The sequence below is a fragment of the Megalobrama amblycephala genome, linkage group LG5 (assembly GCF_018812025.1).
Source record: "Megalobrama amblycephala isolate DHTTF-2021 linkage group LG5, ASM1881202v1, whole genome shotgun sequence".
NCBI lineage: Eukaryota > Metazoa > Chordata > Actinopteri > Cypriniformes > Xenocyprididae > Megalobrama > Megalobrama amblycephala.
The window spans coordinates 19,597,244-19,618,182 of NC_063048.1; the positions used below are offsets into that span (position 1 = coordinate 19,597,244).

The 20,939-nt window shown below is 36.7% G+C and overlaps 1 protein-coding gene across 1 annotated transcript; it reads right to left on the bottom strand.

Annotated features, from left to right (window-relative positions):
* Window positions 1-28: 28 nt before the first annotated feature.
* shprh (SNF2 histone linker PHD RING helicase) lies at window positions 29-20,079 on the bottom strand. Its single transcript, XM_048191055.1, has 30 exons — window positions 19,929-20,079; window positions 18,803-19,396; window positions 18,558-18,687; window positions 17,679-17,897; window positions 17,497-17,575; window positions 17,204-17,354; window positions 15,438-15,534; window positions 14,069-14,325; window positions 13,029-13,655; window positions 12,074-12,325; window positions 11,858-11,936; window positions 10,522-10,685; window positions 10,175-10,431; window positions 9,952-10,073; window positions 9,765-9,853; window positions 9,575-9,667; window positions 9,369-9,476; window positions 9,134-9,276; window positions 8,854-9,027; window positions 6,836-6,898; window positions 5,981-6,206; window positions 5,755-5,892; window positions 5,561-5,662; window positions 4,209-4,280; window positions 3,936-4,124; window positions 3,746-3,838; window positions 3,572-3,658; window positions 2,577-2,755; window positions 2,309-2,389; window positions 29-1,030 (listed from the first exon to the last, which is right to left on the bottom strand). Exons 2-30 carry the CDS (start codon window positions 19,385-19,387, stop codon window positions 934-936), a joined length of 4,953 nt encoding a protein of 1,650 aa, XP_048047012.1. The 5' UTR covers window positions 19,388-19,396; window positions 19,929-20,079; the 3' UTR covers window positions 29-933.
* Window positions 20,080-20,939: the final 860 nt, after the last annotated feature.

Here is a 20,939-nt window from a genome sequence, read left to right on the forward strand (position 1 = left end):
GCACAATGGAAAAATGCAATAAAAATGCTTTTTTTTTTGTAAACAGGAAATTTATTGGTTAATTTTGTTCCATTTGAAAATGTGCAAGACTGTATTTTGGTTATCACAAACTGATGTGAAAGATGTTATAAAGTTTTTCAGTACAGCTCTTTGTCTTTGTACATGGTAATTCCAAGACAAAGAAAGTCTCTTTTTTCCTTTTACATTCTGTTTTTACTTTTTACTAGGGCTCTTTATTGGATGAGTTTTACAGACATTGAATCACGTGTCTTTTGTCTTGCAAATAGCACCAGATAAATGTTCAAAATGGTCTTCTACAACTTTCCACAGACAATCCACTAAATGGAGCGTCTGAACGGAAGAAACTCCGACAAAGATTAGTGCTGTAAAGTCAAACGATTTCCTTCTTAGACAATGGAAAAAACCATAAAATGCATTTAGATTAAAATAAAACAAGTGCATATTTCCAATAAAATGTCACATGTTGCGTTTTTATCAACTTTACAGCACAGATTGACAGACTGTGATTACGGTGGGCTTCTTATAAAATGTTTGTTCGATTAATCACAAATACATGAGTGCTAATGATAAAACTAATCCACTGTACAGCATGTTTAACATTAGAAATGTATTCTAATTTAAATACGGATCATTAATCATTATTAAAAAACATTTATTTATGCACAACAAGACATTAATAAAAATTGCACCCACTATCAATCAATCTAGAAAACAGATACAAGACTGATACATTAAATCATTTCCACATTGAGTATAATGAATAAATTACACCATGAGACAGACCGTATAGAAAGGGGAATGTGCAAAGCAAAAATATTGGAGTGCTGGAGAGCAGTGGGCAGCTCGTCTCCTGGCTGGTGTTAGTGTAGTGTTCACATTACTGGCCTCTGGACTGACGGTCTAAAGAGACATTTACTCAAGAGCCTCGCTATCCTCTGTGAACAGCTCGGCCAGATCTGCCACTGTAAATACGGAGGCCTCCGAATGCTTCATGGACGTGGAGCTATGACTGAAGATGTTGATTTGAGACAGATTAGTCAAGGTCATTTTCAGTAAACAAAGCAAAAAAAAAAACAATGCAAATGTACAGAAGACTTGAAGGATATTTCACCCTAAAATGAAAATTAAGTCGTCATTTACTCACCCTGGTGCATTTCTAATGCTGTACAGCCTTCTTTCTTTTATGGACCACAAAAGGGGAAAAAGAAAGAAACAAAAAAAACCTGTCCCTCTTGTGCTCGCCCATTTAATAAAATAGCGACCAAAATCAAGCTTTTTCAAGAAGACACAAAATTATCACAGAATGATTCCATGTGACGTGTCATATATTCCAAGTGTTCTGGGGGTATACAATAGGGTTTGGCGAAGTGCGCGTTCATGTAACTCTATTAGCACCGCAGTTCACTCAATATCACAGAGAAAAGGCACACAAGTTTTGAGAAATCAAGATTAACAAAAACACGTCATGAAACAACGCCTAGAAATCCCAAAAATGCGATAACTTGATAACTTATGACGAATAAAACGGATATATTCACCTCGGAGAAGGTACATGGGTTGAATTTCATGTCATGTTTTTGTTAATCTTGATGTCTCACAACTTGTGTGCTTTTTCTGTGAGACACGGAGTGAACTGCGGTGCTAACAGAGACTTACGTGCACATTGTACAGGCGTGCAGAGAAGGCCAACGGCCAAGTTCATTACATAATATTAATTAAATAATACATTAAATTTTGGTTTGTTTTTCACCAAACCCTATTGTATACCCCCAGAACACTTGGAATATATGGCAAGTGTCACATGGGACCATTCTGTGATAGTTTTGCATCTTTTTTAAAAAAGTTTGATGTTGGTCGCTATTCACTGCCATTGTATGGACAAGCATGAGCGGGACATTTTTTATAAATTCTCCTTTTGTGGTCCATAAAAGATAGAGGAGTATATGGCATTAGAACAATACCAGGGTGAGTAAATGATTACTTCATTTTAGGGTGAACTATCCCTTTAAGAGTACAATTACTCTTAGATCTATTTAAAGTGGCTTGACAAATGCAGTTTTCCTTATTGTGTTATTCCTTATTGAGTTTTCCTTATTGTGTCCTTATTGTATTTCCTTTTCAACCAAAAAACTGGAATGGGACATAATTAAAAAGGTGGAACTTCTAGCAGTGCACTTGTATGAGGATGGTTATAGAGGGTTAAATATGCATAGATTAAAAAGGCACTAAAATTTGGATTTCAAGGACTATTTATTTAAAATACCCTCCTCGTGTGTCAGGGACTCACCTCTTTTCTGCTGTTTTTAGCATGGCTTGCATTCGCTCCTCAATGGTGGACTTGATCAGAAACCGATGAACAAATGTGGGTCTGTAAAATGTATTAAAAAAATTAATAATTTGATAACATCACAAAGGCCTCATTGTTAAAATATGCAAAAACCTTTTTGGAATTTTTGCCATTTTATTGATACAAGAGAAATGCTGTGATTCAAACTCATGTGAGCAACATGTATTGGAGCATGCTGAACACTTTGTGTGACTGGGTTGATGCCTACTTGGTCTGGCCAATCCGATGCACTCTTCCGATGGCCTGCAGCTCATGGGCGGGGTTTAGGATGGGCTCCACCAGCAGCACATGTGTGGCTTCGATGATGTTCAGCCCGTTTGAGCCCGTGTGCAGTGGCAACAGCAAGATGTTGATCTTATCCTCGTATTTAAAAGCACTCAAGTTCTCCTAAAAAATGAATGCCCCAATCATCATTTTATATGTATATGAGGAGACAGCTTTGTGGTTAAAGAAGTGCAGTGGTTACTACGGATAATCAACCAGTCCGATTATTTGGATAAAATTTGTCCATTTTAAGTTTATTGTCATCAACCATTAACTGTACTCAACTATCTAAATAACAGTACTTTTCATCGGTTTCAAAATCGATTCATTTAATTTCCAGAGTTTTGTTTTTCTCATCTGAAATAAATGCATAAATTAATAAGAAAATAAATAAATAAAAGTATATTAGGACAAAATTATTTTTCAAAAACAATATTTCCAAAATCAATATTTTTTTGTTTGAAATCAATCAATTAAATTAATAGCATATATATATATATATATATATATGACATTTTCAAAAAACAGTTGATTCATTTAATTTCCAGAGTTTTGCATCTTTAATTAATTAATTAATTAATTAATTAATTAATTCATTCATTCATTCATTCATTCATTCATTCATTCAAATAAACAGATATTTAAAAAAAAAAAAAAACATTTTCAACAACCAGGAGGAATTAAAATTGACTCATTTAATTTCTAGAGTTTTGCACCTCATTTATAAGCAAACAAACGAACACACAAATAAAAATCAATAAACACTGGGTAATTGAAGGCAACAGAAAGGATTACATTCATCAAACATGGCTCATTTTAGTGTTGGATCTACCCCGTTTTATAATGAGATATTTTAGTAATTACAAAAAGTAAGGGAAAAAAGTTCTTCATAAAAGACTAATGTTTTATTGTTACATTGTCATCATATTCAACACAAACCTGAAATTTGTGAATTCCGTTGATCTGTGCAAACTCCATGTTGTTGTCGAAAAGGGCTTTTGCAATGATATCCAGGACGCCCTGCCACTGAGAGATGATGCGTAAATGTAAGGTCAAAGGTTAAGAGCAGTAGTCTGCTTTTTGAAGTAGTAATTCATTTAATGAGAGCGTTACCGTGGAGAACACAAGAGACTTGGCTCCCGGGTTGGTCATCTGGATTTTCTTTAGGACTCGAACCACAGCCTCGACCTTCGTGGAGTGGCTACCCTACAGGGTAAAGAGATTACAGTGTTTCATTGCAGTACTTCATTTTGAAAAAAAAAAACATTTTAAAAGCCTAAATATAGCTGGAATTGCCTCTGACCTTCACAGGGATGTCCTGCCCCTGGTGGGCACTCTGAGTGGTGAACACATATGAAATCTCTGAATGTGAAGTGGTTTGTCGGCATATGGCGCACTTTATGGCTCTCCGTCGATTGCCAACGCTGTACTGCTCCACGATGATGGCGATGCAACCGTTACAGAAACAGTGTCCACAGGTCAGTACGGCCCACTATCAAATAAAAACACATGTTCAGAGTATATATATATATATATACATATACACTTGACAAATTCATTTTTGTTTTTATTTTACCTCCTGACCCAACGGTCGAGCACAGATTGGGCATGGTTCTGGATTCAGACCGCCAGTGGACTTATCCTGAGACTGAATCAATCAATACATGAATTACTACATCATCAAATTACTTCAATTATCTATACAGTACTACAAGTACACCGGGTCTTAAAGAGGATATACGTATTATGCAAAACAGGATTTTTCCTGCTCTTTTAAAGGTCCCGTTTTTCGTGGTTTTTTGAAACTTTGATTGTGTTTATAGTGTGCAATATAACATGTGTTCATGTTTCGCGTGTAAAAAAACACAGTATTTTTCACATAATTTACTTATCTGTATACCGCTGTTTCCACTGTCGTAAAAACGGGCTGATGACTTCCTTGTTCTATGAAGTCCCTCCTTCAGAAATACGTAACAAGTTCTGATTGTGTCAGCGGTTCCTGTGTTGTGATTCGACAGCTCTGAGCGCACCGTGCCCGGAAGAGTCACGCCTCTTACCATAACGTGGAGATGCACGCGCTCAGTGTTATTGTAAACATGTCTTTAATTTTACCCTATCAGTTTGAGCCGGAATCAGACCCGGTGATTGGACTGCGGGATGAAAATAACAGCGTTTCGACGACATGGCGACAAACACACTCTACAAACGCAACTCTTGTGTATTCCTGTGGGCGGAGGTTAGTCAAAAAACTGTTTTAGTGACGTCATTAAAGAAGGAAGTAGAGGGATGTAGTCCAAACTGGCCGTTCGATGTAGGCAACTTCTGTTAAATAAAATATCTCGCTTGGCATTGAACTTTGAGCTTTAAAATTTTACAGATTTTATTTATACTCTAACAACAACATTACACACTAACTAAAGTTTGAAACATGGGATCACGAAGAACGGGACCTTTAAAAGTTTGAATCTAGACTGTGAAAACAGGCTCGCTTTCACAACGTAAAGTAAAATATCATCCCTAATCTGCCAGGAACTTTTGTAGAAGCTAATCTAGAGACATTTCTACTCATTTCACATGCAAAAAGTTCAGCCATTCATCATGACAGAGGTTTTGTACTGTATCTTTAAGACAGGACACTGCAGGTGAATAGGGGAACTGATAGGTATCACCAAACTTTCACCAGACAATTGTTTTGTATTACAAATTACCTGAAAAATCAAATATACTGCCAACAGCCAGGAAAAAAGGCCTTTAAATATATGCATTATAATTTAAATCTACAGATGCAAATAGATAGAGTGTAATAAAAATCAAAACTAAAATGTGTATTTTTGATGTTTTTATTTTACTAGTCTGAAAGAAGACATGTTACGGAAGCAAGCCTCAAAATTGAACAGAGTTTCCTTTCAAGTTAGAAAGATCTTTTACCTTCTCCAGGTTTGTGAGATAGAGAAACTGCCCAAGCTTTTTTTGCAGTTGTGATTTGGCCACTGCCCTATCATTAAGCAGCTTTATCCTGTTCTGCTCCACCTGTTCACATGTAAATAGAGACAAACTAATGGTTCTTACTTTTCTTAAACCACATTTAGCATGACAGATGGAATTCTTTTTGTCATCATCACCTCGTGAGGTTCTATGATATGCAGCACTTTGGGTTTGGGCTCATCAGGTAACCGCACACGCATCCTTTCGGTGGCCATGCCCAGCTCATCTATGGCCGACACATGATCCCGCAGTGACATCCAGTACTCATGCAGCAGCTAGAAGAGCACAAGATGGTCTGTGAGTTGGGCATTTTGATGAAGACATTGAAATGCTGCATCGTTCATCATAAAAATGATCACAAACCTTATATTCTTTCTTCCAGGACTCAAAGAGCTCCATGAAGGAGTTTCCCTCCTCTATAAGGCCAGACTCTATGCGGCGGACTTTGGCGAAGGACAGGATAGCTTTAAGGGCCCGTTCTGTCTCACTGACAGCCCACAACCCTCGACTGGTTGTGGGGAGTCTGTCATCTACCAGACCATCCTCATCTTCAATCATCTCCTCAAAGATGGCTGTCTGCCCCTTTACTCTGCCCAGAATGCATTAAAAAATAACACTTTACAATAAGGTCTCACTTGTTAACAATATTTAATGCATTATTTTACATGAACTAACTATGAGCAATATATTTTTTACAGCATTTGTTAACCTTTGTTAATGTTAGTTAATAAAAATAATATTGTTCGTGGTTTCTTTATGTTAGTTCACAGTGAATGTAGAAATTAACATTAACTAAGATTAATAAATACTGTAGAAGTATTGTTCATTGTTAGTTCATGTTCACGAATGTAGTTAATGTTAACAAATGAAACCTTATTGTAAAGAGTTTCCAAAAAATGATTACGGACTATACTTTATGCATATAGTATTTTAAAAGAACAGTTTACCCAAATGTCTTTAGAAACCCATATGACTTTCTTTTATTGGTTTAGATGAATTGGAATATAGTGCATTCTGTCATATGATACTTTTATTGTGCTTTTTTGAAAGCATTCTGCTACACATCTCCTTTGTGTTCAACAAAAGAAAGAAAACTCATGCAGGTTTGGAACGACATGAGGGTAAATGGTGATGGAACTTTAATTTCTTGGAGAAATATCATAAATTGCACATTCAATATCTAATGATCTATTGATTTAACATGATATTATAACTTACGTGTGAGAGAACAGTTTTGATTCATAGTCCGTAAAAAGTTCATCAGCTTTGCAAAACACACAGCTATGGAACAAATAATAAAAGAACAAATTTTAAATTCAAGGTGAACAATTACAAAATATTCAAATAGGACATTTAAGGTGAAATGTGTAATTTCCTAAACACTAGAAGCTCCAAACCAAAAAATGCAAAAAACTGACAATTATAAAACATATGTAACTTAGAGGCAATGCATTATTGTTATATAAATGTACAATGAAAAATTTAGTACATTCAATTTAACCATTTTCACAAGTGGATTTTTGAATCACACTGTTTGGTAACAGTTTTTTTTTTTTTTTTTCAATTCAGTTTGGTCCTGGTACTGTAATATAAAGCAGGGTTTCTGCAGGTTTCATTAAATCTAATTAAATGCTTTTTAATGCCAATATATATATATATATATATATATATATATATATATATATATATATATATATATATATATATATATATATATATATATATATCTATCTCGCTAAATGTCGATAGATGACGTCATGTGGCAATTTGTTTGCTTCTCTGCTGCTACACTTTTTGCTCAAAATATATTTTAATAAAGCCAAATTCCCAATAAAATTGTTTCATCTATATATTTTTCTGTTTTTGCTGTCAGGCAATATGAAATGATGACTGAAACGCGGCCCATTAAGACTTCATACAGGGCTCGACATAAAGCCTTGTCATTCACTTGTATGAGTAAAACAGTTACTTGTCCGGAAAAAAATAGGATTTTTTTGTGGTGTAAATATAAATTTAAAATTTCTGAAGCAATATCCTTTCAGAATATTACAGCTTTGACATATTTAAATCTGCATATTTGTAATAGATTTGTTAAATCTCTAACTCAAAATGCTTCAAATTACTGAATCATTCAGTAACGAAAACAAGGCTGAGCCTGCATCTCAATGAACATTCAATCCATCCTAAATAGTATGTAACATTATTAATATTCAATACTATTTAGGGCGGATAGGGTGGATAGTATGCACATTGGGATGTAGGCTGAGTGTTGCGCTATGGTTCTGCTGTGATCTTTGTTTGAAGCTATTCTCGCTGCTAAAATAGAACAAAAACAGTCAATGTTCCTTCTAAAATGAAAGTGACTTAATATTAAATATTTGTTAACTGAACTGTTGTATGAAATCAGTGTCACGTTTTTAATCGTGATGGGAGCCTATTTAGGAAAACAGCATTCTTGGTTGTGTGATATTGCTTAACTGTATCAAGTTATAAAAACTCCACATTTTGAATTTTTACCGCAGTATGTTTAACGCTGTCTGACAAAATCACAATACACATAAGATGAAGACATTTGCAGTGATTTTGGCTAATGTTATATGTACATGTAAAATGATTATTCAGGTTAGAAGCAATAGTATCTATTTTATTTGTTCTCTGACAGAGCGCACATTCTCAACTGAATGCGCTGCTGAACCAGAGAGGTATGCCTGCAGCAGCGTCAGGAAAGCAAGACCTTGCGTTCGTGCGGAAGTACCAGGGGGTCTTGGAAGCTGGATCATGTTAACAAGTCGCTATATTCATCACAACGTGCTTTCTTAGAAAAGTCACAAAAGGGGCCTGAAAAGATGCCAAGTTGGCAACACTGATTCAACCTTCAGTCTCCAGGACAGGTCCCAGCCAGCCGCTGTCCAAAACGGCGTTACGGCAATTTTGTACCGGCCGGAGGCAATTACCAAACTGGTTCCGTGTGTGTATCACACCAATGTACATATTTTGCGACAGCAAATCAAAGTTTTTAATTATTTAGGCTTTATTCAAAATAAACTGGTAGAATTATTTTTCTTCAAAACTACCTAAAAAATTTAATACCTGTAGAAATAAAATGTAATGCTTTTTAATGCCATTTAAGACCTTGATTTTCGCAAAATCCATTTAATGACTTTTAATGCTTTTTAATGCCCCGCGGATACCCTGTAAAGTATGCACTTCACCTATAAACATTAAAAAGATTTTACTTGTTCAGTGGCAGACGAACAGGTCGCAGGTGGCAAAGTGTCGCTTCCTCGATGACTTGCTGAGATGGCGGCCCCTCCAGCTTCTTTACAGCATCCTGGACCGTTTTCTGTGATTTCATCAAATCATCCATTTGAGTGCTGAGCAGAAACTGAAGACCACGAGCATCTCGAAACCTATGAATAAGACGTTTTTGTTAAATTTTTTATGCATCAAAAAAAAAAATGTCTCTAAAAAAAAATAAAAAGGACTAATCTGTCAAGTGAATAGACACTAGATTACTTGTCTGCCATTGAAAGTTTGTTGGCTTGTTGTTTATAGCTGCAAGTGAGCTCATTTTGGATGCGACCCACCAGGTCGTCATCCATGGAGTACTGAATGGCCTGCTGTATGACATCCAGCCACCAAGGAGAGCGAAGGTTCACCTAGGGCAAATCACACAATTATCAATTATTAAACTGCATAAATAAAACTCAAAAAAAAAAAAAAAAAAGCTCAACAATAACTGAGCTTTTACCTTGCGTTTTAGCTCTTTAATGTGCTGAAGAACAGGTTGCAGGTTCTGATGTGCTTCAGAAACCTCAGAATTCACCTTTGCCATGTAATGCTGCTTCAGCTGCTCAGACTGGGATGAAAACACACGGAACTAGAAATGATAGCAAACTGAACTAATTGTCTTAATAAAAAATATATTATATTTAAACCTATGATCGATTACCCAACCTCTTCTTTGAGACTGTCATCTCTCAGGGTTGGAGGAATCCCAGGATGCTTTGCATTTAGAAGCTCCATCAGATTATGGGTTGCATGAAGCCTCTGTATTTGAGACAAAAAAAAAAAAAATGTTAAGAAGCAACAACAAATTGCATGGATGGATGGATGGATGGATGGATGTTGAATTGGAATGATTTACCTGAAGGGAATCAGTTTTCAGTCTTGCTTTATGTTCTTCAGATGATCGCAACACTTCCCTGTACATCTCCGCTGCATCTGCAAACTCTCCTGATAAGGACAGGAAACCGTTCAGTGATGTCTACAGCAGTCGAGGCAGATACAGGTACATAAATACTGTAGATGTTCAGAAACGAGGCTCACAATACCTCTAATGATGTGGATGCCAGCCAGACCATTTAGAGCACACACCAGCTGCCTGTGGGCTTCTTCACACTCCACCCGACATTTCTTCTGCAGTGACTTCAACAATTCCTCCATTGTCATTGTGCTTAAACAGGAAATTAAACAAATCAATGTGGACGAAATTAACCAGATCACTTCATCACCAAAAAAAACGATCAATTGCATCTAAAATCTTTTTCTAAGAACCTCTTCTGGAGGGGCAGAAATTCTCCTCTGACAGCTTGCGGGTGGCAGCAGGCCTGACGTAGACGCAGGAGAGGGTATAATATGGTAGAGACGGTACGTCGGTCCAAACTACCCAGCTTTAGTGACCAGTCAGAGATCTTCCTTAGCTTTACAAGAGCATCCTGGGAGCAAACCTCATGCTGACGGTGGTAAAAGTGTCCTTCTACTGGGGAGAAGTTAAGCCAGTGGATCTCTTCTGTTTGAGGGGGGATTTGGATCTGAAAATGAAGTATATATCACCAATTTAATGCACAGATGAGATGTTGGTTAAGATTAGATTATTAAAGTCAAAAAGTTAACCTGCTAACCTGATCAATGACATCTTTTTTGGCAGATCGCCACAGTAATTGACCAATGACATTGTAGAGTGGGCCTGTATTGCCGTGGCGGTACGGGCGATAGAGTAACTGGTCCCACCAGTACTTCACCCAATAGGGATCAACTCCCAAAAACAGGACAAGACCATACAAGTCTAAAAGATGACATATAAACCAAAAACAATTATCATCAAATAATAAAACTGTCTAAAAATTTCCATTTTAGGTAATCAATTCAAAACATGGACTCAATGATTAAAGGTGCTCTAGAACTTTTTTTAAAAAAATGTAATATAAGTCTAAGGTGTCTCCTGAATGTGTCTGTGAAGTTTCAGCTCAAAATACCCCATAGATTTTTTTTATTAATTTTTTTAACTGCCTATTTTGGGGCATCATTAAAAATGAGCCGATTCAGGGTGTGTGGCCCTTTAAATCTCGTGCTCCACGCCCCAAAAGCTCGTACTTGCCTTAAATAACAAAAAAAGTTCACACAGCTAATATAACCCTCAAAATGGATCTTTACAAAGTGTTCGTCATGCAGCATGTCTAATCGCGTAAGTACAGCGTTTATTTTGATGTTTACATTGATTCTGAATGAGTTTGAGGCTATGCTCCGTGGCTAACGGCTAATGCTACACTGTTGGAGAGATTTATAAAGAATGAAGTTGTGTTTATGAATTATACAGACTGCAAGTGTTTAAAAATGAAAATAGCGACGCCTCTTGTCTCTGTGAATACAGTAAGAAACGATGGTAACTTTAACCACATTTAACAGTACATTAGCAACATGCAAACGAAACATTTAGAAAGACAATTTACAATTATCACTAAAAATATCATGATATCATGGATCATGTCAGTTATTATTGCTCTATCTGCCATTTTTTGCTATTGTTCTTGCTTGCTTACCTAGTCTGTTTATTCAGCTGTGCACATCCAGACGTTCTGCCCTTGTCTAATGCCTTTAATAATGTTGGGAACATGGGCTGGCATATGCAAATATTGGGGGCGTACACCCCGACTGTTACGTAACAGTCAGTGTTATGTTGAGATTCGCCTGTTCTTCGGAGGTCTTTTAAACAAATTAGATTTATATAAGAAGGAGGAAACAATGGTGTTTGAGACTCACTGTATGTCATTTCCATGTACTGAACTCTTGTTATTTAACTATGCCTAGGTAAATTCAATTTTTGAATCTAGGGCACCTTTAATTTGTACTATTACTCTGGAAATTTAAAGAAGTACCACAACTGTTTTTCTGAACGGTAGTGTGTCTGTATATATACACATCAAGATATTTTTTGAATGAAATATTAATTCTGCTCACCTTCCAAACCTCTCTGCACAGGTGTTCCACTGACACACCAACGATTAACAGATGTGAGACGCAAAGCCATCTCTGCTGCCTGAATAGATACAATTTTTTATAAAAATGAACATCCTTGCCTTTCCAAATGAAGCTGTTCTCTGATTATGCTGTCTCTAAGATTAAAAATGAACAGGATTAATATCAGTAATATTAATGTGACATTGATGTGATCACCTTAGCTGTGGTGCACTCCACCATCTGAGCTTCATCCAAGCAGACACGCCACCACTCCACGGCCACTAGAGGGCTCGGTATGGCCATGTATCGCTTCTGGTTGCGGAATCGACGGCCGTCTTTGCTGTTGCTGTGGGGGATGTCGACGTAATTGAGTTCAGTGCGCAGCACGTCGTAAGTAGTGATGACCACATCCTGCTCAGCCAGAATGTGGGGCTGGATGAAACCATGTCTCTTCACACCCTGATACACCTAAAAACAAGTTAAGTCACCATTAATTTAAAATAGACAATTCTTGTTTTTTTGTTTTTTAAGGAATACTGCATTATTAAATATAAATGATTTATGCACTACATTTTTTCTTGTTCAGGAAACCATTTCACTCAGATATACATGTCAGAATAGAGAAGAAAAGACTATCACAGCTTCCCTTTCATGCCACATTTAACAAAAGATAAAGGCCCGTTCACACCAAGGACGATAACTGTAATGATAACTATAAAGTTTGAATGACAGTTCGAGTTTTATGATACTATAATGATATAAAGGAACAATATCGTTGGAATAATTTCAGAACATTTTTTTCCAGCTGATGAGCAATAATCAGAATCCACTCGACTTTAAAGAGAAAGTGGCAGATGACGAAACTGCAGCGTGTGCTTATAATAAACACATAGTTATTATAGTTATCTTTATAACTTATCGTTCTTGGTTAGAACAGGCCTTAAAGGGAGAGTTCACCCAGAAATAAATATGGGTAACCAGCAGAAGAAAGAAATTCATACAGCTTTGGAACAACTTGAGGGTGAGTAAATGATGACAGAATTTTTATCTTTGGGTAAACTATCCCTTTAAGTCTTTTAAATAAACAATGTGATCAAAAAAGAATCAAGGTCCCCACTACTGGTTAAACTAACTAAATAGTAGTGGTAGTAGCTCTCTAGTTGGTCCTTACCAGCACTCTAAGGGAGGAAGTATGAATGTGCCGGTTAATTTCATCCACCCATTGGTGACAAATGGAGCTGGGTGAGATGATAAGAGTGGCTCCAGTAGACACAGGTGTCATTGCCACCAGGCAATGAGGGCAATAAAAAGGAGTGGTTTCTAGGTTCTCCTCTTTGTAGTTGACACACTCTGCATGCTGCCACAGCAGACAATTGAGGCACTGAACCCGAGGCTTATAGTCCACCAACCCAAGCTCTCCACAGATGCACTCGAAGCGGTAATCTGAAGTATTAAACGGGATCACAGACGCTCTAGTTGGGGTTTCGAGTTCAGGCTTTAAGTTTTGTGTAAGATCTGATTCAGTACTCTCGATATGGATGTTTTTTGTCATTTCATGTTGGGGTTTGTCTGCGGTTTCTTTATCATCTTCATCTGTGATGTCTACTGACGTTTTCTGTTGTGGATTCTCTGCGTCCAGAAGGGAATCTGGCTCACGCTTCAGTTCCTCTGTCAGGAGAGGAGGTTCAACACTGTCTTCAGAATCTGAAGCTGTGGTATAAGAGGTCAGCGATGCCTCTTTATCCTGAGTAGAAACTCGACGAGATGTTCTCCTCGGAGTGGCCTTGTCAAAAGATTTCTGCAAAAATGGCACAAAACATGAAAAAAGTGCATGCTCCATTCCACACATTTGATTTATAAAATTTATACTACAAAATAAAATTACAAAAAATAATAAAATACAAAACATACATGAACAATAAGATTAGTAGCTGCTATCAACTTTTCCAATCAGATTTTAAAAATGTAACTACTCATTTAATACTACTATATTTGTATAATTAAATATATATTTAATTTTATGATTATGAATTTAAGCTACAGTATATGAAGCTATACAGTCTGGTGGTGTATCTGAGACACTTTAAATCCTGTAAAAGATATTTTTACTGGTTAAATAACAGTTATAATAATAAGAATGAATAAAAAATGAAAATTTTAATACACCAAATAAAAATGTAAAACTCTATAGAAGAAGTGAAAATTACACACAGTTCGATGAGCGACGGGCTTCTTCTTCTTTTCTTTGTAGTTCTTGCCCAGTTTGAAGGATCCTGCTAGCCCTCGTCCTTTGATCTGTTCCACAATGTTCTCACTAATGAGTTTGGTCAAGATTTTCTTTATGTGGTTACGGTTCTTTAGGGTGTCGTACTTGTACATGGTCCGTAAATATGCAAAAATGGCATTGATTGACGCTCCTTTCCCAACCTTCATTTCCTTGATCGCAGTCAACAGCATCTCACGAACAGCTGAAAAGAGCGAGGAAGTGAATGCAATAACTTATTTATGCAAATAGATGTTGTTCTTGGATCAACAACCTTAGCTGGTACTTGAATAACATTATCTAACCTATGACATGTTAAAGAATTAGTTCACTTCAGAATTAAAATTTCCTGATAATTTACTCACCCCCATGTCATCCAAGATGTTTATGTCTTTCTTTCTTCAGTCAAAAAGAAATTAAGGTTTCTGAGGAAAACATTCTAGAAATTCTCCATATAGTGGACTTCAATGGGTAGCAACAGGTTGAAGGTCCCAAATGCAATTTCAGTGCAGCTTCAAAGGGCTCTACACAATCCCAGCCGAGAAATAAGGGTCTTGTCTAGCAAAACGATCGGTCATTTGCTAATGTTTTAACCACAAATGCTCATCTTGCACTGCTCTGCAATGCGCCACGCATTACGTAATTATGTGGCAAAGGTCACGCGTGACGTAGGCGGAAGTACCGCGGTAGGGTGAAGATTTCCATCTTTTTCTCCTCTAATTTCAAAATTGTCCGACATAGTTGTTTTACCTTTTTTTTTTTGTAAAGGCCATTTGACTTAGTCTTTGCACGTTCGCTTTGTAAACACGTGTACTTCCGTCTACGTCACACGTGACCTTTCCAACATGATTACGTAATGCGTGGCGCATTGCAGAGTTAGTGAAAGATGAGCATTTGTGTATAAAAAGAATATATATTTTTATTTTTTTTTAGAAAATGATTGATCGTTTCGCTAGATAAGACCCTTATTCCTCATCTGGTATCATGTAGAGCCCTTTGAAGCTGCACTGAAACTGTAATTTGGACCTTCAACCCACTGGTAGCCATTGAAGTCCTCTATATGGAGAAAAATCCTGGAATGTTTCTTTTCTTTTCGACTGAAGAAAGAAAGACATAAATATCTTGGATGACATGGGGGTGAGTAATTTTTAATTTTGAAGTGAACTAATCCTAATTGAAAATATTTTTCCCTACTCCAAAAATAGCATTAGTTGATATGAATGCTGTTGCAGGACTAATCAGGATGTTGATCCAGGAACTTGTCCTATTTGGTTAAATCAAATTTGCTAAAATGAAACGTTTCTAAAAACATTTTACCTGGATAAATGATCTTCTCCTTGGGTCTCACCTCGTGTTTAATGGTTCGTTGTCTCTCTAATGGTGGAGGAGGGACAAAGTAATTCACAGATCGTCCCTGGAGAGGACAGAGACACACAAAAAAATAAATTTCTGGAAAGCCAAAGAAATATTTCATTGTCCGTTGCCATTTATTAGAAAATTCTGGGAACACTTTACAAAAAGGTTTCATTTGTTAACATAATTTAGTGGTTCTCAAACTTTTTCAGTCACCTTTATTTAAAAAACAAAAAATCTGTCTTTCTATTGCGAGGAACTTCTACGTCAGGCTTGTTTAGATGGCTAGTTCAGAAGTCAGCGATCTGAAGAAGAACAATTCAGTGGACAGCATCAACCGCTATTCACGCACTAGAACAATGTTGCAATTTCCATTTTACCCCCCTGCAGTACCTGTGCGCCCCCTATAATAGTTAACATGAACTAACAATGAAAAATATTTCTAAAGCATTTATTAGTTTTAGTTCATGTTAATTTCTAATGTAAATATACTAATACATTATTAAAATCAAAAGTTGTATATGTTAATATTATTTAATGGACATGAGCTAACATGAACTAACAAAGAACAGTTGCATTTTTTATAGTTAACAAAGATGAATAAATGCTGTAACAAATGTATTGCTCATTTTCAGTTAATGTTAGTTAATGCATCAAATACTGGAACCTTATTGTAAAGAGTTAAAGGTGCCCTACATTCAAAATTTGAATTTACCTTGGCATAGTTGAATAACAAGAGTTCAGTACATGGAAAAGACATACATTGAGTTTCAAACTCCATTGCTTTCTCTTTCTTATGTAAATCTCATTTGTTTAAAAGACTTCCGGAAAACACGTGGATCTCAACATAACACCGACTGTTACGTAACAGTCGGGGTGTACGCCCCCAATATTTGCATATGCCAGCCCATGTTCCCAACATTATAAAAGGCATTAGACAAGGGCAGCCAGTAACGACTGGATCTGCACAGGTGAATCAACAGACTAGATAAGCAAGAACAACAGCGAAAAATGGCAGATGGAGCAATAATAACTGACATGATCCATGATAACATGATATTTTTAGTGATATTTGTAAATTGTTTTTCTAAATGTTTCGTTAACATGTTGCTAATGTACTGTTAAATGTGGTTAAAGTTACCATCGTTTCTTACTATTCACGGAGACAAGAGCCGTCGCTATTTTCATTTTTAAACACTTGCAGTCTGTATAATTCATAAACACAACTTCATTCTTTATAAATCTCTCCAACAGTAAAGCATTAGCCGTTAGCCACGGAGCATAGCCTCAAACTCATAGAGAGTCAAATATAAACATCAAAATAAATACTTTACTCACATAATTCGAAGCATGCATACAGCATGCATGACGAACATCTTGTAAAGATCCATTTGAGGGTTATATTAGCTGTGTGAACTTTGTAAATGTGCTGTAATATAATCGAGAGCTCGTGTGGCAGGGAGCATGCAAATTAAAGGGGCGGCGCGCTGAAAAAAATCAGTGCATAGTTAATGATGCCCCAAAATAGGCAGTTAAAAAAATTAATTTAAAAAAATCTATGGGGTATTTTGAGCTGAAACTTCACAGACACATTCAGGGGACACCTTAGACTTATATTACATCTTGTGAAAAAGCATTCTTGGGCACCTTTAATGAAATTACAATACTACAGAGCTTTTTCTGTAAACTAATTTGCACGCACTTAAGGGCACATGTAATTGTAAACTGACCACAGGTAAAGTGAGAACCCCATGCTCCAGGTTTTGCCGGGTGTTACACAGAATAAGGGCCAGTACTTCCACTGTTTTCCCAAGTCCCATCTCATCAGCAAGGATCCCACCAGGCCAGTCCACTCCAGCAAGAGGAAACTCTCGGATCAAGCTGTGATTGAGGTCAGGGTAATTAGAACAATGACTTGCATGACTGTTCTACAAAAATAATTGATATATTATTGGATATTTCATGCACATCTGTTTTAACTACAGTTTCAGTATATTTTGCTCCAAGTAGAAAATACTCTTACCATCCGGTGTAGGGATTGTAAAAGAGTTTTTTGCCACAAATCGTGACCATTTCCCTCCAAAGAAAATGCAACCTTTGCTCTGTGCAAGGAATACAAACACTGTAAATTAGCACTGAATTCTTCTCATGCGCTGACATTCAGCAAAGATGATGATGATAAACCTTTGAAAAACACATCTGGACCTTGAGTGGTGCTGCTTTTGTACTTCTCTCTCCTCAGCATCCAGCTGACCGCCTGACTCTGATAGGGTCTCAGCACAGGTATGAGGCCGGGGTGCTGGACGTCGAAGCTCTGCTCCACTGCCTCGGTCTGGTGGAGGTGTCTGACATGATCGTACAGCTCCTCAACGTTCTGACGCTCCAGATCAGTGTCACACTCCTCCTCTTCATTCTCCATCACTTCTACCATTGACCCAAAAAAAGAAATCACAATGGAATAAAGTCAAATCATAAAAGAATATTACAGGATATTTTTTCTAATTAATGTCTATGCACAGAATCTGCATCATATGTTGCCAGTTGGCAATCATTTCAGCTTGTCTCACAGTTATTAAAAACAATTGAGTTCAACAGGCGAGATTAAAAGGCATCTATATAGTTTCCTGCATAAAGGCATATTTAAATTCTATTAAGTTATGTTATTACATTTTTTTTCTTAATCTAATGTTCATTTATTTGTATTTGATCGAATCAAATATTTGAAAATATTTATTTATATTCATCTTTTTTTTTTGCAATCTTTTACAGACCTCCTAAAATTCCCTTTCTGCCCCAAATTTGAAAACTTTGCTCAAGTGGATACTTTTTAAGCTGGTTGTGATTTTTGCATTTGCACTTGTGTAAATGACATCAAACTATTGCTCAGTGGGTCCTGTGGTGCAGCTCTACTTTTGGGCTTAGTGGGCCTTAGAGTGCAGCTCCACCTCCAGGCTCAAGTGTATTACTGTAATTGCGTTTCCTATTTGTTTTTACAAAATAACAAAGAATGTGCTTTTGATGCGACCGCTACACTTTTTGCTGAGAATCTAATTGGTGGCATATTAAAATGATATTTAAGATTACCGGGGATGACGAAGTCATGAAACAATTCCATTAATTTCTGCAGAAGCTGATTGGCTTTTTTAATGCGCCCATTTCCTTCACTGAGGAATTCTGGTCTGCCCAACCCTGATTCGAGAAGAAGAATTTTCAGCTGTTCAAAAAAGCAAATGGAGAGAAAACACAGTGATTTGTTAATGTTTTAATAATTAGAGTATTGAATCCATAGTCACAATCCCGCTTAATTCTTATGATTTTGAAATACACACCTTCACTGATTCATCTCCTGAAGCATGGCACAATTTAATGACCTTTCTCTTCTGTAGCCAATCCAGATCCTCCAACAATTTTCCACCAAAGGAACATTCAATTGGCACAGGACAGACAAGATCACTTCTGCCCGTCTCAACCTCCAATTCATCACTATTCAGTCTCAAAGTTAGTGCGTCACCTGTTTGCTGCAGGCAGAAGGAATCGTTTCCAAGCACAAAAGGAATCTTTGGATACAGGTTAAACTCTCCAATCAGCGCATTCCATCCCTGATCGAGAGCAGAAAGAGGCATCACATTCAGTTCTATGGTATCAGGAAGAGAATCCTTTATGGAGCAGCTTGGATGCTCTTCTGATGGTCCTTCTTCTGTGCCTGCAGAAGATATAAAACACCGGCTTTCCTCTTCCTGGCTGCTCTCAAGCACCGGTCCAGGTTGACAGCTGTCTGATGGTGGTAGGATTGACTCCTGAATGTCTTCACAATCTCCTTCAATTCTCCGATCTTCAAGCATATTCCACTCCACTCTCCTCTTGGCCTCCTCGTCCATGCGCACCGGCGGCGCGCGTTTCCTCCTGCTGCTCATAGTGGAAACCTGCAGAGATGCAATGACACAAAGTTTAATTATCCTATTTATTTGCCATTTTGAATTAAAATGCTTCAAATTAAATGAGTAGCAAGCATGAGCAGATTTATATATCACTTTAATTTGAAGCAGAAATATATGGGTATTGTGTCAATTCTTAAAACACAGTGCAAATAAATACACGAATCTACAGATGTTTAAACAAAACCTTACCGTTACAAAACTACACAGTCTCCCCTTTACAGAATCACGTATTCTGCACTATATTACACTGCAATAGATCAGACTGTAGCTATAAATCTATTTATATTATGCACACAACCAATTGTGGTAACAGATTGATGTTACTGCACTAATCTACTTACTTGGTAAATACACAAATGCATGATTTTTATATTAAAAAAGGTCAAGTGAAAACACCTCCGTAGAATGTCAGTGTAAATAAACAATATCAAAATTGAAATGATATATTCCATTTATTAAGTCAAACGATGCAATTACAGACTATCAATATACTGCTTCATCAGCAGTCGAAATGTACCTTTGTTTTGCTTTGGGATGTGTTCTTGTCAGCCGCAAATAAATGTCATAAAATAACTTTTATAAGCACCAAAACCAGCGGGACATTTTCATGCGTTTATCCGCCATATTTAAAATACAGGAAGCGACGTCAGTCTGAACCAAAACAATGCCACTGCACTGTAATATCTCAAACACTAGATGGCGCTAAACAGCATTTTACAGCGAGTCTTCTTAATCATATTTCATATACGTTTAGGTAGATATGCTATATTTGGTTTGGAAAAAAATGGGTCACGTGGAAGTTGAATTATTATAATCCGTAGGCTAATTATGATGGATGTAGTGCTTCTGCAGATATGTATTCACGCCTTGTTGGATATTTTGCTAAATTGTTTACTCAGTAAACTGCAGTATGTAAGTTTTTTCCTAACAAAATTAAAATGAAAATTCAAATGCTTAAAAAGATCAAATAATAAATCAAAGTTTCAAAACAGCTGCTCAAATGATAAATCAAATGCTCAAATGCAGTTTCATTTCCTCATTTGGGGAAGCATGAACTGTATCAAAAATCAAATTAAAATTAATTTGTATTTGATTTTTAATTTTCATTATCAACCCAGTATAAACCTGTCATAATTAAATCTATAATTCAATGCTCAATCATAAATCAAATGCTCAAACTGATACTGCAGATGATAAATCAAATTCAAATGAGGCGTGTCAATCAAGTGACGTGTGGGCGGAGTTTTGAGGCGGAAGAGGAGACTTTCTTGCTTGCAGTTTTGGGCAGAGAGTGAAGTTTAAAGGATTAGTCCACTTTTAAATGAACTTTTCCTGATAATTTACTCACCCCCATGTCATCCAAGATGTTCATGTCTTTCTTTCTTCAGTCGAAAAGAAATTAAGGTTTTTGATGAAAACATTCCAGGATTATTCTCCTTATAGTGGACTTCACTGGCCTCCAAACGGTTGAAGGTCAAAATTACAGTTTCAGCGCAGCTTCAAAGGGCTTTAAATGATACCAGACGAG